Source organism: Bos mutus, chromosome 19 (assembly GCF_027580195.1).
Source record: "Bos mutus isolate GX-2022 chromosome 19, NWIPB_WYAK_1.1, whole genome shotgun sequence".
Classification (NCBI taxonomy): domain Eukaryota; kingdom Metazoa; phylum Chordata; class Mammalia; order Artiodactyla; family Bovidae; genus Bos; species Bos mutus.
In genome coordinates, this window is record NC_091635.1 from 1,377,991 (window position 1) to 1,390,697 (window position 12,707).

The 12,707-nt window shown below is 53.5% G+C and overlaps 1 protein-coding gene across 14 annotated transcripts in view; it reads right to left on the minus strand.

The window, feature by feature from the left end:
- RGS9 (regulator of G protein signaling 9) overlaps positions 1-12,707 on the minus strand; it is a 60,941-nt gene that overhangs the window by 15,990 nt on the left and 32,244 nt on the right. For 11 of the 14 annotated variants that reach the window (XR_011467852.1, XM_070388943.1, XM_070388942.1 and 8 more), the window contains 5 exons: positions 6,739-6,768; positions 6,003-6,064; positions 4,550-4,663; positions 3,021-3,041; positions 2,501-2,616 (listed from right to left, as the gene is read on the minus strand). Coding sequence is in view for 12 of the 14 variants with exons in the window: in XM_070388943.1 (XP_070245044.1) it covers positions 2,501-2,616; positions 3,021-3,041; positions 4,550-4,663; positions 6,003-6,064; positions 6,739-6,768 (343 nt within the window). In the remaining 2 variants the exon portion in view is untranslated. The remainder of the gene's footprint in view (positions 1-2,500; positions 2,617-3,020; positions 3,042-4,549; positions 4,664-6,002; positions 6,065-6,738; positions 6,769-12,707) is intronic. The other 3 variants (XR_011467853.1, XM_070388946.1, XM_070388944.1) reach the window with 1 other exon arrangement.

The window sequence follows — 12,707 nt, forward strand, 5'->3', positions numbered from 1 at the left end:
GAAGGAAGTGGTGCCAAGTGAAACCAGCCAGACACAAAGGAACAAATACCGTACGATTCCATGTATTCGAGGCCCCCAAGCACTCAGGCCCAGAGGAAGCAGAACGGCTTCCAGGGGATGGGAGTTCGTGTTTAAAGGGGACATTTTCAGTTTGGAAAGATTATAAGGTTCTGGAGACGGATGGTGTGACAGTGTCACTGAACTCGACACTGAGAATGGTTACAATGGCAGCCTTATGGATATTTTACCAGTGTAAATAAATGAGCACACGGAAGTGTGTACATGGATGTTCACAGCAGTACTACTCGTAACAGCCAAAAAGCGGAAACGACCCGAACGTCTACCACCTGAGGCTGGGTGCCTGCACAGAACGGAACACTGCTGTCGTTCAGTCGCTCAGTCGTGTCCAACTCCTTTGCAACCCCACGGACGGTAGCCCACCAGCCTCCTCTGTCCATGGGATTTTCCAGGCAAGAATACTAGATGGAGTTCATGGCCATTTCCTTCTTCAGGGGATCTTCTGACCCAGGGATCAAACCCACGTCTCCTGTATTGGCAGGCAGATTTTTGCTGCTGAGCCACCAAGGAAGCCCGAATGGAATACTATTCGGCCATTAAAAAGGATGAAGCATGATTACAGGCTCCAACACAGAACGACTTGCAAAATACTCTCCTGAGTGAAAGAAGACAGCGAGCCACATACCGTATGACTCCATGTACAGAAAATGTCCCAAACAGGCAAATCCGTGAAAATGGAAAGAACATCAGTGGTTGCCCAGGACTGGGCAGGGGGCTGTGGGGGGAGAGGCAGACAGAGGAATAGGGAACGGCTCCCATGGGTTGGGGTTCCTTTTGGGGGGCGCTGACAACGTTCTAGAGTTAACACGGTGGTGCTGTTGTGCACCTCTGAGTCTAATACAGAGCGCTGACCTGCACACTGTGAAAGGGCAGGTGGATTATATGGTCCAAATTTACAACATGAGCAGCATGTCTCGATTTTTAAAATTTTAATGAAATGGACTGATTACTTGTTCTGCCTGTACCAGAAGCCGTGGCAATGTCACCCAGAGATCACACTAGTGCTCTTTTTCAAAATAACAGCCAGGGAATCATAGAGACGAATTCTCACTGATGGGATAAACTCAGGCTGTGGTTCGTCAGGGGGCCACGAGATGGCGCCCAGCCCACTTCCTCACCCGGTGCTTCTGGCCTGAAGCAGCCCCCTCCCCATCTCTGGGTTTATTACATCCTGGAAATCAGGCTTAGTCAGAGAAAAGGCTTTTCCAGAATCCCTATTAGAACGTAAGTTGCCACATCAGGCAGGCAAACAGGCTCATGGCACGTCCCGGGGGGTAGTTTCAGATGCAACTCACAGGCCAGCGGGTCTCAGGGAGCAAGGGAGGGGCAGGGGTGCCCTGGGGCTGGGGACCTGGCGGGAAAGCCAGGATTTCAGGGCAGGCGGTGAAGCCCAAGGAATGCTCCACCGGCGGGACGTGGCCCCAGTCTGGCCTCCGCTTTTCCCGGGTGCCTCCCTGCACGCCGTATCTGTGAGGCTGCAGGGCCCCCAAGGCCGGGACATGAAGCGCGGGCCTACCAGTGGCCCCCAGCCTTTCACTACCAGGGACCCACTTCACGGAAGACAGCTTTTTCATGGACTGGGGGCAGGAGAGGGAGGGACGGTTTCAGGACGATTCAAGGGTGCACTTTATGTCCATATGTCCCCGGCGGCTCAGATGGTAAAGGACCCACCTGCAATGCAGGAGACGTAGGTTCCATCTCTGGGCCAGGAAGATCCCCAGGAGAAAGAAATGGCAACCCACTCCAGTATTCTCGCCTGGAGAATTCCATGGACAGAGGAGCCTGGTGGGCTACAGTCCACGGGGTCGCAAAGAGTCGGACACGACTGAGTGACCAACACTTTCCCTTTATGTCTATCGGTACTATGTCAGCTCCACCTCAGGTCATCAGGCGTTAGACCCCCCAGCCCCCCCCCAACTCCACTGAAGCTGCACCTTCTAAGGAAGCAGACTGGGAGCTGAGATGTGGTCCTTGATCGGGGCCACACGTTACAGTCACTCGGGGAGTTATCAAAACTTGACAGAGTCCACCCCAAACCAATTGGGAAGGACCCACTGGGGACGGGGTCCAGGCGAGCTGAATCGGCAGCCAGGGCGCCCTGCGCTGAAGAAAGCCAGGCGCATGGCGGCGGCAGACTTGGGAGCTCGTGGCTGGGTGACCCTGGGGCTCAGGGTGAGCAGGTGCCAGCAGCCAAAGGGGACGGGGTGCTGGGGAGGAGAGTCACAGCTCACACAGCTTCCGTGAGCAAAGCGACCCCCCTACCAGGGAGCCCAAGAAGGGGCAAGTCTGGAAAGCTCCCACCAAGAGTTGGCCGGAGCAGAGCCCTGAACACACCTGCCAGCATCCTCCGGCCCCAGGCTAGATGTCCAGGAGCGTCTCCAAAAGCAAATGCTTCTATTAAGAAAAAAAATCAAAGACCCACCACTGAACTCCTTCCTGAGAAAGTGCTGGAAGCTCTGCCGACCCTTGGGGTCCCGGATCAGCTCGCTGAAGTTGAAGGCCCAGCGCTCCACCCGCATCTTGGTTGGGATGTCCACCCTGCAAGGACCACCGTGTGTAAGTGCGACCTGTGTGGGGCGAGGGGCTTCGGCCCCACTAACCTCCACACGTTTCCTCCCCCATCCCTGCACAGACAAGCCAGGTAACCCCCTGCTCGGAAAATGCAGCCTCAGACACATCCCCTGGGCCTGGGGTCGGGAGCTGGCGGCCCGGGCGGGGCTGTGGGGGGGACGCCCCACTAACCCTCCAGGACAGAGGGACACGCACAGCCCCTCCAAGGCCTGCGGAGGCGAGGGCCGGCCGCCACGCCAGGCCCAAATTCAGGGGGGCCTCTCTTATCCAAACCAGGCCATCCTAAAGGAATCAACCCTGAATGTTCACTGGGAGGACTGATGCTGAAGCTGAAGCTCCAATACTTTGGCCACCTGATGCGAAGAACTTACCCCTTGGATAAGACCCTGAAGCTGGGAAAGATTGAAGGCAGGAGGAGAAGGGGACAACAGAGGATGAGATGGTTGGATGGCATCACTGACTCGATGGATATGAGTTTGAACAAGCTCCGGGAGATGGAGGGCAGGGAAGCCTGGCGTGCTGCGTCCACGGGGTCTCAGAGTCGGACACGACTGAGCGACTGAACCCCAACAACAACTCTTATTCGATACACTGTGAGAGACACACAGGCTGAAGGAAACCATCCTCATAACCAGATGGCTCCCGAGTCCTGGGCCCTGCAGCTGACCCCCGCCTCCCACGGGCGCCCTCCTTGACCCATCAGCTGACCACAGGGCTACATGAAGGAGGGGAAAGGGCACCCCCCCAGGCCTGCTCACCAGGTTGGGTCTGAGCCCGGGGTGCTCCACAGGCCTCGGGAGGCGGCGGCCGTGTCGCCGACCTGCCCGTGGTTTGCACCCACGCCCCGGCCCTGCCCCTCCTCCCCCTCCCCTTCTTTCTTTCTGTGTCAGCTTGGCTTTCTCGTCTGTAGTTCAGCCTTTGCCTCCTCTTCCAAACAGCAGAATTATGCAGCAACAACCCCTCAAATTTCACAAACAGCGAAGGAATGAGTGGTGTAATTCCTCAAGGCAGGTTAAGGGCTCTGCCTTCCCAGAACTTATTTTTACTCTAATTAGAAATCGAGAATGGAAAGCCATAGAGATGACTGTTTTCTTTTCAAAAACAATCTCTGTATTGTTAAAACAGAGTTACCCTTTGACCCAGCAGCTCCATTCCTAGGCACACACCCCAAGAAATGAAAAATACACGTCCACAGGAAGACGAGCGCATGAACGTTCACAGCAGCAGACTCACACGCGCTAGGAGGCAGAGACGACCTGGACGTCTGCCAGCTGATGAGCGGGTGAGCAAGATGTGGTCCATCCATAGAATTATATTCTTCATCCATAATTTGAAATTGAGTACTAATATCTGCTTCAACATGGATAAACTTTGAAGGCATCATGCTAAGGGTAAAAAGCTAATCACAAAAGACCTCATATTGTACGATTCCATTTATATGAACACCCAGAAGAGGCAAACCTGGAGAGACAGGCAGTTTAGTGGCTGAGGAGGGCTGGAGGGGTTTAGCGGATGGGGACTTGGGGTGATAGCTAAAGGGTGTGTGCATTAGTCGCTCAGTCTTGTCTGATTCTCTGTGGCCCCATGGACGGTAGCCCGCCAGGCTCCTCTGACCATGGGATCCTCCAGGCAAGAAGACTGGAGTGGATTGCCATTTCCTTCTCAGGGGATCTTCCCAACCCAGGGATCAAACCTGGGTCTCCTGCATTGCAGGTGGAATCTAAAGGGTAGGGGGTTTCTTACTGGGGTGATATTTTAAAAATTGACCTGTGGCAGTTGCATGAGCCTAGGAGCATAGTCAAAATCACTGAAACATACACTTTAAGTGGTGAATTCTATGACGTGAAAATTGTAACGTGAAAAGTTCCTTCTAAAGAACACAGACATCTCGAATACGTACAGTTTGGCATTTAAATCCCAGAACTGGGTGTCGTCCGTTATCCACGGATTGCTGGGGAGGCAGCCTGACATGATGGCATCATTGGATGAAAACTGCTCGCTATACTTAACGATCCTCAAAAGCAAAAATAAAAATAAAAAAAAGTGATTTCCTGGAAGTTCAACACCCCAGAGACCAAATAAGTCAACACTCAGGTCGGTTGACCAGCCTGCCCTCCTTCAACTCTGTCTGTGTGGTTACATACTCATCACTGTCTTCTCAGAAAAACACTAACAACTCTCAGGATTGGCAGGTGCTTAACAAGATCTGTCCTATTCTCGTCGTGAAATGGAACGGCGTCTCCCAATCCGGCTCCTCTGTGACTTCTCTGTGCTTGGTTCATAGAACACGGCCTCTTCAGCCTTGATCGTGAGTCTTCACAGTGCAAAGCTGATTCTGCACGCATTCAAACAGGGGTCTCGGCACCATCTTGGAGGCATGAGGTCCGTGGAGACTCAGTGAGGCTCTGTCTCCACCCTGGGGCCCACCCTCTGTCAAAGATGCTGGCGTTTGGGAATTCAGACCCATTATTCAACACTGTGGTCTCCCCGAGACAAACACAGGCAAGCGCTAATCCCTTCTAGCTGGGTTAGACCTCCTGAACCAACATGTGTCCTGGTGTCCGCTAGTTTGGGGAAAAAATCTGCCAGGTCCTCACCCTAAGGGTGGGCATATTGCATCCATAATATACACACGAGGTGCCCGCCACGAAGGCTGCCCACCGCCACGAGGGACTGCGGAGCAGGACCCGTGCCCCAGGGACACGGCAGAGCCCCCCGTCCTCAGTCCCGGGTGGAACTCAAGGCCCCGGGCTCCACTTCTCACAAGACCTTCTTATTCCCACCAGACGTTCACCGTGGAACAGCGGGAAGAAAGGGGGAAAACAGGTGCCCACAGGTCCAGACACTAATGGTGTGGAAATTATGGTAATGAGGCTCCGAGACAGTGAGTCTAAAAGTATCCAACAGCCTTTGAGCCTCCTATAATGGACTGTCCATTTGGTTTCAAAACTGACTTTCTGGAACAGGTCAGAGTAGTAATGCCCTCTGGGAGACTGGATCAAGACAGCCTGAAAGTTTGAGAAATCAAACATTAATTTCCAGTTTCTCCCAACTGGATTTTAATCAAAGGTTAACAACGGATGTTTATGAGTACCGCTGAACCATACCATCTAGGCCGTGAACGCTTCCCACTTTCCCATCCACAGACTGTCCAGCGCCTCACCCCTCTCTGATTATTCCTCACCCGACCCAGAGACCAACCCAACTTAATCCCGTGAGACTGCTTTTGTCCCTTTAAGTCCTTGGGAATCTCAAGCCAACCACGACTTGTCAAGTCCTCCTTGAGGCAGAAGTTCTCCTGCCTGATGACCTGCTGTGCCAACCTCAGCAAGAGCAACAGGTTAGAGACCTACCCTCCAAGAGACACGGACGACTTCACCGTGGACCTCATCAAGGCCTGTCGGTAATACATGATCTGGAAAAGACACAGTGGTTAGACCGCCCCACCTGGGGTGTCGCCAACACCAATGCCTACACGCGACTCTGAACCAGAAGCTGCTTCCCCAACAAAGCACCCCATCCCGCCCCCTCAAGCCGGCCCCCCAGGACCCCAGGGCTCAGGTCTGTAGCACACAGAGGACCCCAACTCCAAATGAGCAGCCTTAACTCATTGTGTGTTCATCTCAGAAAAGACACCACCTGGGAAAAATGAAAGTTCTAAACCGAGACAAAGGCTCAGCATTTCCCCAGACGCCTCTGACGCACAGAAGCAGATCTAACCTCACGGCCATCATGACCCAGGCCTCTGTCCTGGGCCCTGGATAGAAGATCTGCCCGGGCAGTTAGCCCGTCATCCCGGACAGACGCTGAGCTCCTCTGACTGTGAGCGGGATCCAGGGTGCGGGACCCACCCCACACCCCGCAGATCCCGCCTTTGGTGGGTGCTTCATGTCCCGCATAGCAGCTCACCCCAGGCACATCTTACAAGAGACGCTTTGGCGTCTGTGCCGTCCGTTACTTTGTAGACAACTGTCTGAACCCTACACCTGGTTTTCATTTCATCGCTGAGTGCAGAGCAGGAAGCCAAAGCACATATAATTTGTTAGAGGATTAAAAATCAAACTTCCCTGAAACTGGGAGGCTAATTACCTCTTTCCTGACAGAAACCACGGTCTGTTTCTGTAAAAACAAAGAAGCAAAACCATTAAACAGAAGTCATGAAATCATTAGAGTCCAAATATCCATTTGAAACATAAAAACCCTTCCCCAAGAGAACACTGCCCATTTTTTTTTTTTTTACTTAAAAGACAGAATTTCCCCATTACTTGTTCCACCCTATTCTGTACAACTACTGGAGAATTAGATCAGCTGGGAGGTTTGGTGACAGAAGGGGCTGCTTTGCCACTATTTCAGGACTGCTCCCAATCCACCACAGCGCCCACATAACATCCACTGGGGGAACTAGCCACTTGACCAGTACCCGATGTTTCAGGGAAAAGCCACGCCAGCGAAAATAAAGCACATGCTTCAAAGACTCGAGAGCAGCCTCCACTGCAAGCTGAGCCCCAGAGCGGAGCCGTAACACGGACGCTCTCACCTCGGGCTCCCTCCTCGGTCTGGACTTTCACAGCAGAGGAAGGGCGACTCGGAGAGGAGCCCCATGTCTAGGATCCTGGAAGCTCCCGGAAACCACTCAGACCTGCCTCCTCCTGAACCTTCCTACCACCTGACACGCGCCCCTGGTACCATTTGTCTGCCCCATCCAACTCTGGGAGGCTGGGTACAGCTGGTGCTTCCCAAACCAGTTTTCCGAGGTTTGCTTGTGTCAAGGACCGCCTGGTGTGCCTCTTACGCGTCAAGCTGAGCACCATTCCTGGCGGCTAACACCCGTGCTGCTGAGTCCCACCGGGTTTGCATCCCTGGGAAAGCCCAAGGACCACACGATCTCCTTTGGCCAGCTAGTGAGCTAAGTCCTGGGCCAGAGCCCAGTGACAAGGAAGGAAGGAGGGTCTGATCTGGAACGTCATATGTGAGTCTCCTTTCTACTTTGCGGCATTTTTTTAACTTTGCATCAGGAATTGTTTTTATGTGATTGCTTTTCTCAGGCGGGGGCGGGGCGGGAAGCTAAGACAGAAGATCTCAGAAAGGCAACGTGCGACTTCCCTGGTGGTTCAGGGTTAGGAATCCAGCTTCCAGTGCAGGGGACGTGGCTTCGAGCCCTGCTCAGGGAACTGAGATCCCACACCCCACAAGGCAACCGAGTACCCGCGCCACAGCTAGAGAGTCCGTGCGCTCCGGGGGCCACGCGCCAAACTGAGACCAGACACAGTCAAAGATGAAAAGTACATACTTTTAACCAAGGAAGGGAATGCTCAGGCACAGCTCTCTGATTTGACCCTCATCCCCACACACGCTTCCGCCTTCGTCGCACTCATCACAACCATAATTAGACACTGTTTGTGCACCTCTGTTTAATCTATGCAGCACCCATCAGGCGCTACCAGGAGCAGGAAGACCACGTTAATCTTCCGGAGCATAACCTGTGGCACAGAGCAGATGCTCGCTAAATACCAGACAAATGATGACCACTGTGTGCCTGGAGGCTGAAAAAAAAGGAGATGCATTTTAAGGTTAAGAGAATATTTTTCTCTTAAAAAACTGAGAACACTCTCCAAATGACCCAAACATTTTGGCAGTTACGCTAATTATCTGTTCCTATGTTCTCCTAACACAGGGCTGTGTGAGAAGACACACATTTCAGGTGGGAAAGGACCCCAGGGCCAGGGTGGATTTGCATTCAAATCTAATATAATCAGAGGCTTCAGTTCAAGTCATGCAGAAGTGGATTAAGAAGAGTATCTACTGGTTTATGCCTTCTGCTCAAAAGAGAAGCTGGACTTTTGTGTGAAAATAATCACCTAGCTATATACAAAGCAATTTACACCTCTCTGAGCCCTTAGAAAGTTTAAGGGAGGGAGGTTTTATTATTCTAATTTCCGGCCGAGGAAACCAAGGCTCTGACATCTCCTGGTTGGTAACTGACTGAACCAGGATTCAAACCCAGATGTGACCTTGGCAAGCGGAGAAGTGGGGCTTCCCTGGTGGTCCAGTGGCTAAGACTGTGCTTCCATTGCGGGGGGCTCGGGCTCCATCCCCGGTCAGAGAGCTAAGATCCCACAGGAAGCACAGTGCGGGCCAGAGAAAACAAGAATCATAGCAAGAAAGGCTGAAAAAAGGCCGTTTAAAAACAAAAAAATCCAAGCAGTGATCCAGGAGAATCGGAAAATGGTGTGTTCTCTTCACCTGTTCCTCGCTTGCCCCGAGGCTGAGGCTAGTGCTGAATGGAATGCCCCTGTTTGGCCATGAGACACCACTTCCTATAAAGCAGATAAAGAATGAGGGCCTGCTGCACGGGACAGGGACCTCTGCTCAGCAGTCTGCAGTGGTAAAAGAATCCAGAAAAGAGGAGACATGTGTATATTTAACTGATTCACTTCGCTGTAAACCTGAGGCTAACACTGTAAATCAACTACACTCCAATACAAATTAAAAACAAAAACAAACCAAGAAGCACGAAAGAACGCAAGAGCCCCAGTCCAAGAGGAAGCACACACCTGACTGACTCTTTAATTAACACTAACGACGATAAAACACTCCCAGCTGGAAGAGAAGTAGGACCTGGGACCTGACACAGCCCGGTGACCATAGTTAACGATGCTGTATTACATGCTTAGAAGCTGTTCAGAGCACAGATCTTAACTGTTACACCACAAAGTCAAGGGTGGAGGTGTGAACTCATTGGTGGAACTCACTTTGCCATATCTGTTCGCATCTAACCACCCACTATACCCCTGAAACCTGCACACGTAATAACGCCAATACCTCAGCAAGGCTGGAGCGTGGACACGCTGACGGTGGTAACGACTGCAACTGTGCTCGGGGTGCCCAGTGGGCAGGGTCTCAGACACCCTCCCTCAGTGCCCAGGCCCCAGGATGAGCCGCTGTCCCCGGCCCTGCACCCTGTGTGGACACGCAGCCCAGCCTGTCCACCGCCTCTGGGCCCCTGGGGGCCGTCCTCGCAGGCCTCCAGCCACCAGCACTCCCACCTCTAGTCTACTCGGTGTCCCCGGCCCTGCGCCCTGTGTGGGCATGCAGCCCAGCCTGTCCACCGTCTCTGGGCCCCCGGGGGCCGTCCTCGCACAGCCCCCGCCACCAGCACTCCCACCTCTAGTCTACTCGGCATGGTCTCCGGCCTAATACTGCTGTTTCTGGGGCCACTATCTCGGTCTTCAGGGTGTTAAACTTTTTTATATTTTAATTCCCTTCTTGACTTTACTATCCTTTCAGGACGCTGGGCTTGCTGTGGGCTTTCTGGTTCCCCCAAACTACCAGCGATCTCCTGGGAATCGGACTGCAGTGGGTTCCTTGGGGTCTAAGAGCTTGTCCACCTCCACCCTGGATCACCCACATGGACTTCAGCGTTTATTTCTAACTTTAAATACTGATGTCCAGTGTGGGGTGGAGGGAGGTCCAAGAGGGAGGGGATACAGGTACCCTGGTCACTTCGTTGTACAGCACAAATGCAACACTGTAAAGCCACCGCATACATGCTAAGTCACTTCAGTCGTGTCTGACTCTTTGTGACACCATGGACTGTAGCCCACCAGGCTCCTCTGTCCGTGGGAAGCTCTGAGCAAGAATACTGGAATGGGTGGTCATTTCCTTCTCCAGGGGATCTTCCCGACCCAAGGGTAGAAACCACGTCTCCTATGTCTCCTGCATTAGCAGGCAGGTTCTTTACCATTAGCGCCACCTGGGAAGCCCAACTATTAAAATATATATATATATTTAATAATGATTTATATCTATATATATCATTTAATAATGATGTATATATATATATATCATTTAAAAAAAAACAACCCTCTGTCCATGGGACCTGCCTCCTCTAGGTTAACATACAGGGAGTCTCTCTCCTGTCTGGAGAGTGTGTATCTTGGCAGTAGGGAGAGGGTTCTGGACTTCTCTGAAAAGACAGAGAGAGAATTTGACGGATGGGGGTCACTAAAAGAGTATCGACCTTCTGGGTCAGAGAGGTCAAAATCCCGGTCTGTCACTTCTCGGCTCCCTGACTCTGGATAAGTTACCCGGCAGCTGAAAGCCTCTGCCTTCTCATCCGTAAAGAGGGACATAAGCTGCAGTGACTGGCGTGGGGCGGGACCCTAAGCACTGGCTGCTGACGAGGGCTCAGATGCTTCTGCCAAGAACACGCAGGTACCGCTTTAGCCCCAGTCAGGAGGCAGATCAGGATGCCCAGGCAATACTGGGGACACAGTCATCTGCTGCTTACGTGAAATTTAAACTTAACTGGGCTTCAAAGCCTCACAAACCTATCAATATGATTATTACTATCAATACAGAAAAGGCCACGCGTGTGTGTGCTCAGTCGCTCAGTCGTGTCCAACTCTTTACAACTCTGTGGACTGTAGCCCACCAGGCTCCTCTGTCCGTGGGATTCTCCAGGCAAGAATACTGGAGTGGGTTGTCATTCCCTCCTTCAGGGGATCTTCCCAACCCAGGGATCAAATCCGCATCTCCTGCAAGTCTCCTGCATTGGCAAGTGGGTTCTTTACCTCTGAGCCACCAGGGAAGCAGAAAAGGTCATAAGAAATATTTAATCAAAGTTCAGTTATTAAAAAGTACTGGAGTGGGTTGCCATTTCCTTCTCCAGGGGATTGTTCCAATCCAGGGATTGAACCTGGGTCCCCGGCATTGCAGGCAGACTCTTTACCATCTGAGCCACCAGGAAATCCCTTAAAAAGTACACACACACATATTTCTAAGCAATTCTGAGAAAGCCGTCTCATGGTAAGACTAAAACACGTCTTGCACCCTGGAAGGCACGCACAAACCCCACTGTCTCCACAGCTAGTCCTCCTGGGGTGAAGTCACGTCTTTATCCCGCAGCCCAGGGAAGAAGACGCTGTTACAGGAGGAGCACCCCACTCAAGGAATCTTAGCATTCTCTGCATTCCCAGGATTCTGGCTTGGGATTTTTCCAGAGTTGCCCAAATAGGAACACGTCCAGAGCCTGTTTACACACAGCCCTGTGGCCCGCGTGCCAGCCCTGAGATCCAGACGCAGGCTGCAGGCGATGGTCCAGGGCAGGAGGGCTCAAGGTTGTGCCCTGGGGTGACGGGGGCAGAGGCTGGGCAACCCCGGGGAGGGAAGAGCAGCGACCCTGGGGTCAGGCGATCAGGCAGGTTTCTGTGCAGAAACAGGTGAGGGCCGGGCAAGCCGTGGAGCGAAACGTAAGGTGGGGAGGACCCCAGGGACGCCGGGAACACGGGCCGCGAGAGCAGAGAAGAGTCAAACGCCGGAAACCGGAAATCCGAGAGCGGAAGCAGTTCTGGCAAAGCTGACCGGAAAAGAGAGGGGTGCGGTCAGCGGTCCAAGGAGACGAGAGTTCGAGGCTGTGAGCATCGGAAGGAGTCCTTGTCCCGATGAGGGCGGGACTGACCGCACAGCTTTCAGGGGACCAGGGACCTGGAGAAGGTTCTAGATCAGCAGAACATCAAGGCAAGCGCGGGCCTGCTGAGCGTAGAGCTCGGGGCCTGAGCACAGACCCTGCCATGAAGGGGGCGCCGGGCGCAGGACCACAGGGTGCGGCTGGGGATGGGGAGGCGGTACCCGGAGAGGCAGCGGCTACAGAACCGTGAGGACCCACACGCCCGCCGGCTGGCCCGGCCTGAGCAGACAGACGGCTCAGTCTCTCCGCAAAACGGAACTGGTGTGACCTCTCTCACCACGCTGCTGGGAGAAGAGAATAAACTCCAGCAAAGCCTCCAGAGGCCGCGCAGCGGACATCGGGACATGTCAACAAGGCCCCGAGGGGGCTCGGGCCCGTCAGCTCTCACCCGGCTTCACCAGCCCCGAGAGTGTGTCCGGGACGGGCAGCCCACCCCCAGCGCCTGTGTCCCCAGCTGTGAACACAGACGCCAGAGCTTCCGCGTCACGAGCCGCTTGCTGAGCCCGCATGGAGCCCCGGCCGCCCGCCGGTCGCACAGGAGCCAGAGGAAGACAGCTGTCTGCCCCCAGGTGGCAGGGACACATGGGGT